The sequence below is a fragment of the Apodemus sylvaticus genome, chromosome 20 (genome assembly GCF_947179515.1).
Source record: "Apodemus sylvaticus chromosome 20, mApoSyl1.1, whole genome shotgun sequence".
In the NCBI taxonomy this organism is placed as follows: Eukaryota; Metazoa; Chordata; class Mammalia; order Rodentia; family Muridae; genus Apodemus; species Apodemus sylvaticus.
This window is the reverse complement of record NC_067491.1, coordinates 3743194-3760798: the sequence shown is the minus strand read 5'-3', so window position 1 is coordinate 3760798 and position 17605 is coordinate 3743194. Positions and strand designations below refer to the sequence as shown.

The 17605-nt window shown below is 36.2% G+C and overlaps 1 protein-coding gene across 1 annotated transcript; it reads left to right on the top strand.

The window, feature by feature from the left end:
• The first annotated feature begins 14638 nt into the window (after nt 1-14638).
• On the top strand, nt 14639-15577 carry LOC127671209 (olfactory receptor 6C2). The gene has a single exon (XM_052165940.1). The coding sequence runs from the start codon at nt 14639-14641 to the stop codon at nt 15575-15577; it is 939 nt and encodes a 312-aa protein (XP_052021900.1).
• Nucleotides 15578-17605: the final 2028 nt, after the last annotated feature.

Sequence of the window (17605 nt, the reverse complement as noted above, 5' to 3'; positions counted from 1 at the left end):
TCTTTTATGATATATAGTGACTTTATTTTATCTTTGAGGGTTTTGCCTGCATTTTTGTATGTACACATCCATGCCTCAGGCCCAAAAAGGTACCCTGGAACTAGAGTTATACAGTTGTGAACCACCATGGAGCTCCAACTCTGGTCCTCTGCAAAAGCAGTAAGTGTTCTTAACCACTGAACCATGTCTTCAGTCAAGCATTTTTAATGAACCAGAAAAACAAATACTTATTCAAATAAATAATAGTAACAACTTATTAACAACAAAAATATGAATAAATAAAATGTAGTACATTATTGTCAGAAGTCAGAGTATAAGATGCCATTCTACACAAGTACGTAGGTAGAATGTAGTTTGAAGTTGACATAGATTTATACTGTATGTTAGAACTCTTGAGTAACTATTCAAAAAGTGATATATATATATATATATATATATATATATGATAGGATGAGTGATAAAAGAAAACAAAATAGATTAAGAATATAAAATAAATATTCAAAATAAGTACAAAATTACAAATATAGGAGGAGATATTATTTGAATTATATCAAAAGGTACTTTAAATGTGACTCATTTGCCCATATCAGTGAAGACTGAGATGAAAAGGGAATTGAAAACCAATATTATAAAAAACTAAATTTAAATATAAAATCACAATTAGGTTAAAATTAAAGGGACATACAGCCCAATATAGATCTTATAATACAAACCTTGGGACAGAAAAGATCTAAGAGCCTGAGGTGGTAGATTGCTAAAAGGAAACAGTGTCTTCTGGACACAGTAGGGACATTACACAGATGACATCACAGGAGTGTGACACCTTGTACAAGACCTGTGCACATCTAAAGCAGACCATATCCCAGTATGTAGAAAGGAGGCTCTACTGAGAATTGAATACTGCTAGTAGAGAAAGGGTCAACTTTCTATAAAAGTGTGGGCCCTCATAAGTCTCTATGCCACAACAGAAGATCGCTCTCCCAGGAATATTTGCTTAGCATAAATTGACCTTGATGGGAGAAAAATTCACAAAGCTGGACAGGAAGGTGAGTGGTGGAGTTGGGAAATGGGGAAGAATGAATATGATCAAAACACACTGAACAAACTTCCCAATGAATTGTTTTGCAAGTAAAGGAAGAAGAGGGTATGGGGAAGATATAGCTCAGAGAATAAAATGTTTGCATAGCATTCAGGAAGTCTGGACTTCCAGTGAATTGTGGTGTACATCTGAAATCCAATCACTTGAAAGACAGAGGCAGGAGAATCAGAAGTTCACAGTCATTCTCAGCTATATAGGAAACAAATTGAGACAAGTTTTTAAAAAAATATTAGTAAATCAAGTCGAATACTACCTAAACTAAACATCTATACTTAGAGATAACTAATCTTATTTATTTATTTATTTATTTATTTATTTATTTATTTATTTATTTATTTATTATTCGATGTATTCTTTATTTACACATCAAATGATTTCCCCTTTTCTGGGTCCCCACTCCCTGCAAGTCCCGTAAGCCCTCTTCCCTCCCCCTGTTTCTCTATCTACTCCTTCCCACTTCCCTGTTCTGGTATTCCCCTATATTGTTGCATTGAGTCTTTCCAGAACCAGGGAAACACTCCTCTGCTCTTTTTGGACGTCATTTAATATGTGGATTATTTCTTGGGTATTCCAAGTTTCTAGGTTAATATCCACTTATCAGTGAGTGCATACCATGATTGATCTTTTGAGACTGGGTTACCTCACTTAGTATGATGTTCTCCAGCTCCATCCATTTGTCTAAGAATTTCATGAATTCATTGTTTCTAATGGCTGAATAGTACTCCATTGTGTAAATATACCACATTTTTTGTATCCATTCCTCCATTGAGGGACACCTGGGTTGTTTCCAGCTTCTTGCTACTACAAATAGGGCTGCTATGAACATAGTAGAGCATGTGTCCTTATTACATGCTGGGGAATCCTCTGGGTATATTCCCAGGAGTGGTATAGCAGGGTCCTCCGGAAGTGCCATGCCCAGTTTTCTGAGGAACCTCCAGACTGATTTCCAAAGTGGTTGCACCATCTTACAATCCCACCAGCAGTGGAGGAGTGTTCCTCTTTCTCCACATCCTCACCAGAACCTGCTGTCTCCTGAGTTTTTGACCTTAGCCATTCTGACTGGTGTGAAGTGAAATCTCAGGGTTGTTTTGATTTGCATTTCCCTAATGATTAATGATGTTGAACATTTCTTGAGGTGTTTCTCAGCCCTCCGAAGTTCTTCATGTGAAAAATCTTTGTTTAGCTCTGTACCCCACTTTTTAATGGGGTTATTTGGTTCTCTAGGTTCTACCTTCTTGAGTTCTTTGTATATATTAGATATTAGCCCTCTGTCAGATTTAAGGTTGGTGAAGATCCTTTCCCAATCTGTTGGTTGACGTTTTATGCTTTTGACAGTGTCCTTTGCCTTACAGAAACTTTGTAGTTTTATGAGGTCCCATTTGTCAATTCTTGATCTTAGAGCATAAGCTATTGGTGTTCTGTTCAGGAACTTTTCCCCTGTGCCCATGTCCTCAAGGGTCTTCCCCAGTTTCTTTTCTATTAGTTTCAGTGTGTCAGGTTTTATGTGGAGGTCTTTGATCCATTTGGAGTTGAGCTTAGTACAAGGAGATAAGAATGGATCGATTCTCATTCTTCTGCATGCTGCCCTCCAATTGAACCAGCACCATTTGTTGAAAAGACTATCTTTTTTCCACTGGATGCTTTCAGCTCTTTTGTCAAAGATCAAGTGACCATAGATGTGTGGGTTCATTTCTGGGTCTTCAATCCTATTCCGTTGATCTGCTTGCCTGACATTGTACCAATATCATGCAGTTTTTGAGATATCTAATCTTAACTATATTAAATAAGTTGAAAATTATTTTAAGTCATTTATCACATCGCTAATCTCAAAAATATGAAAAATAAAAATTATTGTATAACAAGTAGATCATTCTTTTTAGAAGAATTGTTTTTATTTTTTATTTTTTGTTTAATTGAGTAACATACAGACTGAGAAGGTTAAATGTAATAGAATATATATATATATTTATATACATACATACATGTATATATATGCATGTATGTAATGACAATGAATAAAAATGAGACCATGAATTTGAAAGATAGTAAGGAGGAGTTTATGTAAGGGTTTGAGTGGAGGAAAGAAAAGGGAGAAGTGATGTAATTATAATCTCAAAACTAAAAGGATAAAAAGTAGGGAAGGGGAAGAGGGTTGATGGGAGTAAGAGAGGACAATAAATGGCGACAGGTGGATCAATGTTACTGTGATACATTGTCATGTATAAAAATGTGAAAACAAATTTTTATGAAGTGCAATAAATATATTAAATAGTTTAAAACAGTAAAAATTTTTACTTGAAAATATAAGAAATAATATATAATTAGAAGAAACTTTTATAAATTTAATGGTGTTTTATTCATCTACAAATTGAAACAAAATTCTGTCATTTAAAGAAAATTGAGAGAAAGATTATAGTACATAAACCTAGCCAGCTTCCTCTGGATCACCAGTTTGTTGATTGAACTGACACCTGCTGCTGTCATAAACACTTAGAATTTCTAAATGTTTAACTTTATACCTATAGATAAATAGGTAAATATTACATACAAGAAACTTCTTTTTAAGGAAGACAGAGATCATTACAGAAAGTCACAATTATCAAAATAATTGAGCAACTGGTCATGGGTTGCCCAGCCTGAAATGATGAATCTGCTAAACCACTCCCTCACTTCAGAGTCAAGGAACATGTTGAAAGAGGGGGCGGGAAGAGTATAAGAGCCAGAGGACCAAGAAGCCTGTCATTAGATTGTATCTTCTAGATCTGACAGAAGAGTGACATCCATGAAATCGCAACAAATGACTGTCTAAGCGAGACCTGAACAGTGAAATGCCATACTAACTTGGATGGGGGAAATCCCATGGAAACCCACTCCTAGATGAGGAGTGATAGGCAATTATCAGCTACTGTGAGATGGAGAATTACTCTTTCCAAGGAATAAACTCCCTAACTGCTAATCCAATACCAATTAGTCAGTTCAACATACAAGCAACTCTAAAGAGATTCAGTAGGATGTATTTACATATTTATTCACACATGTATGTATATGTGTGTGTATGTATATAAGTAAAGAATAATAGATTGTGAAGTTGAGAGAGAGTAGGAGAGACAGTGAGAGTTTTAAGAAGATAAATACTTATATTTTTGCCTGGAGCCTCCTGGCCTGGAGAAGGACTTAGTTTGAGGGTCTCAGGGCTTTCTGGCTCTGTATTGAAATGCTGATGATAACTTCTAAAAAGTCCTAAAAACTTTGTTGCTCTTTCTGAGGGTGAAAGACTGCTGGTTTAGGTGATTAACACCTGCAGCCCTAACAGTGGAGGATTAAGCAATGTGGCCTTTGTTCTATCACAGCAGGAACTGCTGGGCTCTAACTTTCAGCCTGCTAGTTGGAAGTCACAGGAAGAAAAATGGAAAGACTCAGTGCAAGAGTATAGGGGAATTCCAGAACAGGGAAGCAGGAAGGGGTAGATGGAGGAACAGGGGGAGGGAAGAGGGCTTATGGGACTTGTGGGGAGTGGGGACCCAGAAATGGGGAAATCATTTGAAATGTAAATAAAAATATATCAATTAAAAAAAGAAAAAAAAGAAAATATTACCTAATATTACTTGTGTAAGAAAATATTAAAATTTAAAATACAGTCTTATTGAGTAAAAAAAAAGAAAGGTTATTATAGCATTTATTACTAAGTTGTAAAAGGGTTCCTATGAAAGCTATCTAAGGGGAAAAACAGAAACATCCTAAGTGGAGAAAGGAAAAATTCTAGTCTAAGTGGGGAAAGGCAAACATTCTACTTTAAGTGGAGAAAGGCAAAAAGAGATTCTAGTCTAAGTTGGAAAAGGGAAAATATTTTACTCTAACTCTTCATGTGTGTGTGGGGGGGAGAGAGAGAGAGAGACAGAGAGAGACAGAGAGAGAGAGAGAGAGGGAGGCCCTTTCTCCTTTGTCTTCAGTACTTATATATCTTTCAGAATGCATGATCACATGCTACAAAGTTCATCACAAGTTCACACAAAAAGCAAATCATAAATTGAAATAGAAGTTTACAACAGAGAATGTTTACGTGCATATCCATTAAGAGTAATTATCTAGCTAAACATCACCTGTCTCTGCTCCACAGGTTCACTGAAGGTGTAAAAACCATAACTAAGTTATTAGTGAAGTTTTGTATAGATAAACCCAGTCAGTACTTTATTTTCTGTCCTAGCACCTATAATAAATCCTAGTTCCATTTTTATGACCTTTGGTTAATTGCTTTACAACCTCTTGGAATGTGCTCTGAATAGGAGAAAGTCTGGTTATCATCTAAGAGCAATTAATTAGTGACACTTGGTAGACTGGCAGAGTTCTAATTGCAGTTTTGACTATCAGAAAAGGATCTAGTAGCAGTCCCATTATAAAAGAGCTTGAAAATCACAGATATAATTTTAGGAATTCTTATAGGATAATCATTAAAACTTAAGTCATCTATTTGTCTACATAGCATCACTGTAACATCTTCGTGGATCTGCAGAGATCTGCTCCAAAGGGGTGTGCTACTACTTATTGATTATAATATATGTTTAATAATAACAAGAAAAGCATATTAAAAGCATGTCCCTTACAGCCTTGCTTAATAAGGGTTCACCTGTCACAGATTATATAATAATCTGAAGCAGGCCATTTCAGGATGATCACCTGCTAGTTATTAGTTTGTCCCATTATGGCTCCTGATAATAAATATATTAATTTAAAATTATTAAAAATAATGAAACCTTTGCCTATATAAGAACTATATGCCCAGGTTTTTCCTTTGTTGTTTTGTTTTTAACTTTTAATTGATTCTTTGGAGCTTTATATCATGTATCCCAGTTCTATTAACCTCCCAATTTCCTCATATCTGCTCTCCACCCTTTCAAACTCCCCACAGAAGACAATAACAACCAGAAACAAAAAAAAAAATTAAACAAAACAAAATATAGAAAACATCTTATGGAAGGTGTAGTGTGTCACAGTGTGTCTCACAGCATACCCCTCTGCTTATACATCTTTACTTGCAAATGTTCATTAAAATGAGTTATTGGTCAGGTTCCAGATCTCTGGCTTCTGTGACACCATCAATGCTGGATCTTCATGGGACTCTCTTGGTTATCCTGTTGTGGCCCTGTGTCACTGAGGTACCTCGGCTTTGCATCAGTAGGACTAACTCTTTCATGTGCCCCAACAGTTGACAGGTGATGTAGGTTTGGGGATAGGCCAGTTCAAAGCCCTGGATCTGGCCTGGATGGTAGGTGAGCTGGTCATCCTGCCAGCTCCCCCATGTCCACACTTCCAGGCATGATCTTCTGGTTAGGCCATACAACGCCACCATGGGCAGAGGCAGGGTCGCTCTCCCACTCTCATTCCCTCAGGCCAGCTCACCCACAGCCACACAAGAGCCTGCTCCATTGTGCTGCCCAGTCAAGGCACAGAGCCCACTCTCCCAAGTGCTTCAGCCTGTGAGAAGCTGAGAGAGTTTTTCTACTCTCACACCCTCAGAGCTGGTTAACATTCACCATCCAGGCGCCATTATGTTGTCCTGGCTTGGTGCAGGGCCCACTCTCCTGAATACTATAGCTCCTCAGAGGCAGGGCTAGCTCCCCTGCTCTCATGATCTTGGGGCCAGCTCTCCTGACTACCTCAGGTGGCAAAGGGCAAGGGGGCATATCATCACCCCCCACTCTACCACATGGTGGTGCCAGCTCTGTCACACTCAGACCCACAGCACTGACTCACTAGTGCTCCCTCCACCAGGGCCAGCTCTGCTGGGCTGCCCAGTGCTTGCCTCCCCTCTTGCAGCCGGTAAGGAGAGGAGAAGGGCCACCTCACCTGTTCTTATGACTCTAGTCAGTTGCTCTTCAGACTGCCGCAGGTGTGTGTGTGTGTGTGTGTACATGGGGGATTCAAGTCTGCACACATGCTACCTTACTATGTCCAGGCTTATAATAGCAGTGTTATTTACACCTACCCCAACTGCAAACATTCAACATGCTCATTAATAGATGAGTGGATAAAAAAAGTGTTAGGGGCATACAAAGCTATTTTTCAGTAAGTAAAGCAAATAAGAAATTAAGAAAAAATACATAAATGTCCCTTGAATAAAAACTTCTAAGTGATGAATGCATACTTGAAAAGACAACAAGTTGAATAATATCCTGAAAAAAAGCAAAATTTTACAGAACATAAAAGTGTTGATGGCTACAATCACCCAAGGAAAAGATAACTAAATGTATTATTTAACACAATGAAATTACAATTAATAATGACAAAATATAGTTGTAAAAGTGATGGATATTGGTTGGTCAGAGAGAGTATCACTAAAACCATTCCTCAGGGAACTAAGTATTATCCAAAAAAAAAAAAAAAAAAAAAAACTTCCATTTTTTGAAAACCTTTGGGAACTGTAGACATGTTTCACACTGGCTGGTATGCTTGGCCAGCATTTCAGTACAAGTTCTACCAGAACAGCAACAATCCCACAAGTTTTCTGTATAAGTATCCACTTCCTGGGATAATCATTTGAAAAGGAACTGAACTGTTCTTTATGTTCCCTATGGGATTTATAAGACTCATGTCTCTAAGAAGAAAGATTTTATTTTTCCACACCCAGAGGGCTGACATTATTTGCAGAAATATTTTTAAGCACACAGTAAGTAAAACATCATTTGTATAACAAACTAATTGTTATCTCCTGGGGGACATGATCATTTCATTCAAGTATGAAGATATAGTAAGAACCCTGGAGACAGTACTTGCAGGTTATATAAATGTTCATGTTATCTTAACTATCACTATAAATAATTAATTCTGGATGAAGAGTAGGAGTGGATATCATTCCATAATCAGAAGCCCAGCCTTTTCTTTTGCTGAAAAAGATCCCTAAGAAATAAGAAATGACATCAACAAAATGAGAAATTTAATGCAGGTAAAAGGAGCAACAAATAACAGCCCTTCATCTGTGTCTCAATTATTGTGAATACATATCATTTAGATGACTACTCATGACATAGGAATGCAGTGATGGAGGACATAGATGATTTATCATGGTTGACTGGCAAACATTTTCTTGCCTAACTGATTTTCATACACTAATGTTTCATGATACTCTTGAGAATGATACTTCAAATAGTCTAGTTTCTAATTTTTCATTACTATCAAAACTTACTCCTCTATTTCCTTGTGAAAATATATGAGTGCTGACTAATTCTCTAGAATCAACTTCTATGAGACTTTTTGATAATATTATTTACAGAATTACACATATTTAATAGCTTAGTCAACTATAGGCATGCCTGGAAACTGATGGTAAAGAATAAAATATAATTACTGGCAGATTTTTTAGTACAAATTAAATAAGTTCTAAGATAGAAAGTCTAACCAACTGTTAGTCAAGAAGTAGAAACCAGAGTAGATAACCCATTTGAAATTTTCATATTTCCCAATAGTTAAAGGGGGGGGGGATAATAAAATAAAGCAATATCTTCTCATGTAAGAAGGATAGACGTTCTTCACTCCTCTAAAGACTAGAGCCAAGAGGGTGTCAGATTGGATCATTCCATGTAACAAATGCACACCAGCATTATGCCCCCGGAGCTAGGCAAAGGAATATTGGGGTTCAGGAAGACCATGGAGAGCCGAGGTTACAAGGTAAGCAGGACCCTTATCGCAACGTTTCCTATCCTGTACTTACTAAAAGATTTCTGAGAAGATAAAATTCTTGCAAGATAGGAAAACTGAAGGACTCTATCTTCTGATGTAGGAACAATGTACTCACTCAGACAGAAATTACAAATACTAAAAATAATTGTTTCAAAGAATTAAAAGAGGTAGAAAACTTGTTAAATTTAAAGTTTGGGAAAGGATTAAATAGAAAGGGGGAAATAATTTATATAGCCAAACCTATTTGGAGGGAGATTCAGAATAAGTAGCATACAACTTTTCTTTTTTAAATTAGATATTTTCTTTATTTACATTTCAAATGTTATCCCTTTTCCTCTTTTCCCTCTGAAAACTCCCTATCACATTCCCCCTCCCCCTGCTCTCTAACCCACTCACTCCTGCTTTCCTGTCCTGGTATTTCTCTACACTGGGGCACCTAGCCTTCACAGGACCAATGGTCTCTCCTCTTATTGATGTCCAACAAGGCCATCTGCTACATTTGTGGCTAGAGCCATGGATCCCTCCATGTGTACTCTTTGGCTGGTGGTTTAGTCCCTAGGAGCTCTGGGGTTACTGACTGGTTCATATTGTTGTTTGTCCTGTGGGTCTACAAACCCCTTCAGCTCCTTGGTACCTTTCTCTAGCTCCTCCGTTGAGGGCCCTGTGTTCATTCCAATGGTTGGCTGAGAGCATCCACCTCTGTATTTGTCAGGCACTGGCAGAGCCTCTCAGGAGACAGGTATATCAGGCTCTTGTTGGCATCCACAATAGTGTCTGGATGTAATTGTACATGGGATGGATCTCTGGATGGTCTTTTCTTCAGTCTCTGCTCCACACTTTGTCTCTGTATCTCCTCTCATGGGGATTTTGTTCCCCTTTTAAGAAGGGCTGAAGTATCTACACTTTGGTCTTCCTTCTTCCTGAGCTTCATGTGCCTTGTGAATTATATTTTGGGTATTCTGAGCTTCTGGAATAATATCCATTTGCATACAACTTTTGTAAATGATGCTGGTAACTGCAGATAGGATTGAATAACAGCTTATTCACAAGAGACACAGAACAATGTATGTAGGAACTAATGCCACTGTGTGGAATTGTCACAACCTGTAAATAATTAAGGAAGTGACAGTTCATTTAAGTAGTGCTATAGTTTTTAATGTATACATTATTTTTCACAGTTTTATTTAAGTACTACGGACAGACAGACAGATAGTTACATAGATAGATATAACTCAGTTTGATGGGCTTGGACATTTATAAATTTCCACGAAACCACTATAACAATGAAGACATAAAAACACATGTATCCTTTAAACGAGTTCTTTTGTATTTCATCATCAGTCTTGTTTTTATTTGTTTATAATTCTATAATTCAGCTTGACATGATAACACTGCTCTTAATGTTTTTCAGTTTACACTAAGAAATTATAAATCATGGAATATTAAAGCGCAGCAGATCCTAACTTACTCATCCTTGTAATAAAAATTTAAAGCTATTGAACAACACCCCAATATCCAAATATTTGCTAATATCTAAATGTCTGGGGTCACTGACATTCAAGCATTCTCTCCCTCTGAATTTGTGGGTTTGCATTTTTCAGATACCTTGTTTATATGGATTTATTCGTTCTTCTCTAGCTGGATAACTCCCATAAAAATGTCCTTCAGGTCCATCCTTATTGCATATTGTGGTATTTCCAGATCTCATACTCCTCCATTGGAGGTCTATGCTACATTTTATACTATTTATCTGTTGGGGTATATTTAAGTTATTTCTATAGCTTATCTTTTATGAATAACACTACAATGCTCATAGAAGTCAGATATTTACTTGATAACTAATTCACTCTTCTGGGTATTTGGCAAGGAATTGTATTGCTAGATTGTATTCTAGCTTTAATTTTTAAGGAGCTTTCATAGTATTTCCTGTACTTGATTCCTATTAACATTGTATAAGGTTCCAAATTCTGCATATCCACATATAGTGTATATTTGTATTGTTACTAGTATCCTAGTAAGTATGACGTAACATCCAGTCATAGTTTTGACTTGTGTTTTTCTGAAATGTCTATTTCATGCATTTGTCCATTGGCAAAATGAATTTTTGAGGTTTTGACAACTGGAGATTAGTCCTTTTCAATCTGTGCTCTGAAAATATTTCTCTCATTTCATAGGTTGCTTTCTCAAACACAAATTCTGAGAATCATTATTCTTTGCTAATTTCTCTATTTTAAATGACAAAGAATTAGACTCTTTAATATAACATTAGTTGATAGAAATCTGATTAGTCAGAATATATGTTTACTGTTTGGTTCCAATTATCTAAGCTATTTTGTATTGCAACATATTTAAATATGATTACACTTCTCAAGTCATACCGGCTGCACCAAAAAAAAAAAAAAAAAAAAAAAAAAAAAAAAAAAAAAGTAACCTTCCTAAAATCCTAAACTTTTCTTACTCAGTTATTTCATAGTGAATGCTGTAACTGATCCCAGTTACTGCAAAAGACTGTGATTCACTAATATAGCAGGATTGTGACTTTAGCCTTAAAATGTGATAGGTAATTAATTGAATAATTAGACTATAATAACAGTTTTTTATGCATTACTAGTTTATAGTGGTGAGGTAAGATAACAAAAAACTGAATAACAGCTTTTCAGAATTTATTACTTTTTGAACAATGTGTACAGGGTGACATTATTTTCCATTTTTCAAAATAGGTTTGTTTAGTTATCTCTATGTAAAGAATTTTTATTTCTAGAAACACTACTCACTGAAGTAGATATAGAATAGTGAAAAAATGGACAGCTAAGTGAACATTCAAATATTGGCATAAGGAATAGAATCCAATACTCTATGAAAAATCCATTTAACTAAATACTTTCTAATTGTAATAATAAAGGTGGTGGAAGTATCAGTATGACAGGGAGCACTATTTTAGAACATCGGTACGAGAATAAATTAAACAAAAGTTTAATTGTTTTTCTTTTTTTCAAAAACACTATGTTGGAATTAACATCAGTTTAAGTTTTCCTAACACTGCAGCAGGAGCCTTTTACTTATGAGTAGTATTTGAAAATACTTTTAAAAGTTTAAAATAAAATTTAAGTTTTAGTCACTCATGCAATTAATAAAATTATGAAATGTGTTCTCTGTACCAGGCAGTTTCAAGAGCATCAAAAGATAGAGCATGTAGTCCTTTGTCTAACAGTGAATTCTAGAAAGTTTTTCCCCTTCCACTTTAACATGCCATAGATATTACCATTGCTCCAGTCTTATTTGTGGAGACATTTTCAGAAAGAACATTTTTATAGAAGACTTTTGGTACTATTCCTCTTCCAATATTTACATTCCCTTTTCCATGATGTTCTTTGAGCTGTAATTGTAGTAACTGTGGTCATGTATCTATTCACTAGAGCTGGGCCACACCATGATTACTTAATTGATGTCTGCTTTGTGTCTAATTTTGTTTTTTCTGTGATGGTTTCCACTTGTTGTAAAAAGGGGGCTTTTACTGAACTCTAGGAGAATGAGAAATATCTCTCCTAAGGATAAGCATCTGTTGGTCAGTATACAAAGTGGTCAACCTTGAAACCATACACATAGAAAAATTTACATTCTATAGGAGGCTACATAAAGTTTCTATTGAGGATTTAATGTCCCAGGGGAGCCCTAAAGAACTAATAGGAATCAGTCGGTCAAAATACTGTTTATGTGCATGTGCATGCGTGTGTGTGTGTGTGTGTGTGTGTGTGTGTTTGTGCATGCACACACACACAAGTATAGAGGCAAGAACATATAAAAACATCAAGAATTGCAAGTGCCTAATGCTAGAGTAATTGAAGGCATATAGGAAAAAAGTAAAAGAAAGATAAAAACAAACAAACAAACAAACAAACAAACAAACCCCAAAGAAACATGGCAAGTGATGAAATCTATACGGAGCTTTCCCTAAAGATTCTTCAACACTAAACAAAAGAGACTGGCATCAATGGTAGAGGAGGCCCCATATATATACTGGGTTCCACACTCTACATGCTTTTTGGTTGTAGTTTTCTGTAGTAGTCTTCATCTATTGCAAAGAGAAGTTTCCTTGATGAGTTGTGAAGACTGCATTTATTTGTAAGTATATGAATAACTTTATAGATTGTTATTGGGGATTATGGTGATTTAGTAAATTGGTGGTTTTAGATTCTCCAACAATAACCATGATTTCACTACCACTGAGTAGTCAGCTAGGTTACCAATAGCATGCATGATATCTCTCTTGTTGAATAGATAAGTTTAATTAGAAAGTAGTTTGTCATTGTCAGGATATATGTATCACTACTGTGTCCATAGGGCTATTGTGCTGTGCTGGTCATTGATGTGGTTCATAAGCATCATAGCGGAGTAGGACTATTACTCGCCTCCTTCCTTTTAAAGCTTGTATAGTAACTTCTGGTACCCAATCCTCAGGCATGGTGGGTTTTGGTCAGTTCCAGATCAGGGCTTCTGGGCCTGTTTTTGAAGGTTATGGTATCTTCAGGAATAGGAAGTGCTTTCTTTCTATCTCTGGGGCCAAGGTTACCCAATAATATATACTTTTGAAGTCCCTTAGACAGCTGTTGTCAACAACTGAATAGAAGGCTTCTCATGTCTGGTTTGAGATTTTTTTTTTTTAAATTTTATTCGATATATTTTTTATTTACATTTCAAATGATTTCCCCTTTTCTGGTTCCCCACTCCCCAAAAGTCACATAAGCCCCCTTCCCTCCCTCTATTTTCCCACCCATCCCTTCCCACTTCCCTGTTCTGGTTTTGTCTTATACTGGTATACTGGGTCTTTCCAGAACTAGGGGCCACTCCTCCGTTCTTCTTGTACCTCATTTGAAGTGTGGATTATGTTTTGCATATTCCAGTTTTCCAAGCTAATATCCACTTATTAGTGAGTGCATACCATGATTGATCTTTTGAGACTGGGTTACCTCACTTAGTATGATGTTCTCCAGCTCCATCCATTTCTCTAAGAGTTTCATGAATTCATTGTTTCTAATGGCTGAATAGTAATGTGGTCTTTGACTCTTGAAGAGCATTATCAGCTCACATGAGAAAATTTTATTTAAACTATGTTTACATATTTATAAACTGAAGCATATGCATTATGTTTTTTTTCAGGTAAATATTTAATAGTATGATACCTTGTGTATTTTCCAGGGATCTATATTGTTATTTTACCCACTTACCTCCCCTTCCTTAGGAGCTCCATGTTTTCCTTTCCTCCCCACTAGATCACTTGTATTTTCAAGTAAATGATCAGGATCCACTAATAGAAATATATAACAAAAGCACATGAGTATATTCCTTCCACAAGTGTGTTGAACATAGCATTTTCACTATAGATAAAATAAATGTACCCCAATTATCTTGCGTATGCAAAGAAATCTGCTGTCATCTCTGTTGCTTAATTTTTTTTTCCAGGAGAGAAACATCTTATACTTAAAGCAATATTCAGGTAGTAAGAGTTGAAACAAATTTATGTTCTTAGATATCTATATGCCTCCAAGATCCAGAATTTGTCTTAGTATAATGTTCTCTGTGCCTGCTGGGTGGCATTATCTGTAAGTCCTATCTTAATAATAATTAACTACATCTGGGCATCCTTACGAGTAACAGACAGTTCTTCAGAATGGGTTCTTTTACAATAACATGAGTCCTTAAGAAACATTTCACTGCTCATTTGGAAATTCAGGCAATGGCAATACTTACTATGATATATACTTAAAACATAAATATAGGCTGGCTTGGTGGCATCAGTATCCAAAGCCCTTTGCTAGACTTTTTACTAACTGTGACTTTATAAAATCTTCATTTCAAAGGTCAGTAATGAGAAACCACTCAACAATAACAACCTTCATCCTTCTGGGACTAACAGATGACCCACAACTTCAAGTTCTGCTTTTTATCTTCCTATTTCTCACATATATGCTGAGTGTAACAGGAAACCTGATTATCATCATCCTCACCTTGGTGGATCCCCATCTTAAAACACCCATGTACTTTTTCCTCAGAAATTTTTCTTTCCTAGAAGTTTCCTTTACCACAGTGTGTATTCCTAGATTTCTATACAGTATATCAAGTGGAGACAATACCATTACCTATAATGCTTGTGCAAGTCAAATATTCTTTGTTATTCTCTTCGGAGCAACTGAATTTTTTCTCTTGGCTGCTATGTCCTATGATCGCTATATGGCCATCTGCAGACCCCTTCATTATATGGCCATCATGAACCCCAGGGTGTGTACCTTGCTAGTCATCACATGTTGGGTGTCTGGCTTAATGATTATCATTCCACCCCTTAGCATGGGCCTCCAACTTGACTTCTGTGACTCCAATGCTATTGATCATTTCAGCTGTGATGCAGGTCCCCTTCTAAAGATCTCATGCTCAGACACATGGGTAATAGAACAGATGGTTATACTTGTGGCAGTCTTTGCACTCATTATTACCCTAATCTGTGTGATTTTATCCTATACATACATCATCAGAACAATTCTGAGATTCCCTTCTGCACAGCAAAGAAAAAAGGCCTTTTCCACTTGCTCATCCCACATGATTGTGGTTTCCATCACCTGCGGAAGCTGCATCTTCATCTACATCAAGCCATCAGCTAAAGATGAAGTGGCCATAAATAAAGGAGTTTCAGTCCTCACTACTTCTGTTGCACCTCTATTGAATCCCTTCATTTACACCTTAAGGAACAAGCAAGTGAAACAGGCTTTCAGCGACTCTGTAAAGAGAATTGCATTTATATCAAAGAACTAGAAGTTGTAATAAAACAGATTCTTTATTATCTCCTTTCAGATTTAATCTTTGCAATGACAGTCAATATTTCACCCAGATATTATCCTGATGGAACTCATTCTTTAGCATTATAAAGAGATAGATGGGAAATAAGAATAGGATTAATTGGGAAAGAAGGTGGCATATCATATGGAAACCTACCACTGCAGAAGCCTCCTAACTATGAAAGGAATTTAAATGGAATACCAAATAATGTGGGAGACGATGCCCCACGTAGCCACATTATGCTACTGAATAAAGCCTCCAGTGCCAGGAATGACTTATATCTTGTTGAATCTTCTCCAAAGGGGTTCCTTAATTTCCCCCTCAACATCATAGGCTATTGACAAGTCTATTGGTTATCCCCAACAACCCGATGGTAAGGTCCTATTGCTGAAGAAACAACTTACTTATGTCATTGAATATGCTGAAATAAGGTTGAAAGCAAACTAAAAGCTTCATCCCTACTTACTAACATCCACGGTTCTGGAAGGTATTCTGTGTGCTACCAAAAGGAAAACTAATCATCAGTATCTATGATCTTATGACCCATAATAGCAATGTGCCTCAAGATGTGCAATAGTGGCACAAATGTTATGGAAGTAACCAACCATTTTATAAAATTGGATTTAAGGCACGCTCTACGAGATGGATCCATACCTGACATATCTAAAAGCTTCATGAGTGCTTTTTGCTTTGTTTTGATATTTTTTGTATTGTTTGGTTTTTTAAAATATTTTTATTTTCCATATTCTTTGTTTACATTCCAAATGATTATATATTGCTTTTGTTTGTTTGGGGAACTAAGAAAGGGAGAAAGAGAAGAACATGAAGTTTGGTGGATAAGATGTAGAGAAGATCTAGGAGTAGTTGGGTGAAAGATTATGATCATATATATCATATATTGCATGGAAAACAAATAAATCAACTAAAATTATAAAAAATAAATCCAAACTTAAGTGCCAAAGAAATAAGACAAATTATATCAATGCAGAGAGATGTAAATAATTTCAAAGACACATAAATATCACAAATAAGAAAGTAAGAATTTAAATTCATGTTAATAAATTGGGATTATGGCCAAGGGAATAAAGGGAGAAAATATTTAAAGATTTAAATTTTATAATTTTGTTGCTTCTCATGGGTCTAGTCAGGGGAATTCTATGATCCTCCATGACCCATTCCCAAGCCCTCAGATCTAGCCAGGGCTTCACATACAGTGACCTACTCTACTAATCACACCTGTGATGTAAACAGTATTTAGGATTTTGAACCTAGATCCTGCACATTCTACTTCAGAGACTATCAGATTGATTCTGCTTAATCCTCCCTTTAATACTCCTTCCTAAACCCCAGATAAACTACAATACTTCAGGTTTGGACTAAGATATATAACCTGCACATCAGACCAATTCTTCTTCTATGAAACCAGTATCACTCCAATCTATTACTCTTTAACAAAACCATATAAAGACAAAACAGACACACACACACACACACACACACACACACACACACATACATACAGCATCTCTAACTGTATATAAAATGAAGATATATGTTAAAAATATTATCCACTATAACCAAGATAGCATTATCCCTGAAACAAAGGGTTGGTTCAACACATACAATTAATGAACTAAATCATTTTTTTAAAAAAAAATACTCTGTTTTGTATCTAGCATCCCTGTAATTTCTTCAAGACATAGTAGGTTTCCCAGTCTCTGGATCTTGCTTTAAAAATATTGTATAGCATTTGTTGTTTCTATTACACAAAGTATCATTACCTAGTTCTCTCTCTCTGTGTGTCCCTCTCTGTCCCTCTGTCTCTCTGTCTTTCTCTGTCCCTCTCTGTCTCTCTCTCTCTCTTTCTGTGTCTTTTTCTATTTCTATTACACAAAGTATCATTACCTAGTTCTCTGTCTCTCTCTCTCTCTCTCTCTCTCTCTCTCTCTCTCTCTCTCTCTCTCTCTCTCTCTCTCTCTCTCTCTCTCTCTCCCTCTTCCCCTT

What these genes read in the sequence shown, in the direction of transcription:
- LOC127671209 (XM_052165940.1), top strand. Translation starts at nt 14,639, where the DNA reads ATGAGAAACCACTCAACAATAACAACCTTCATCCTTCTGGGACTAACA.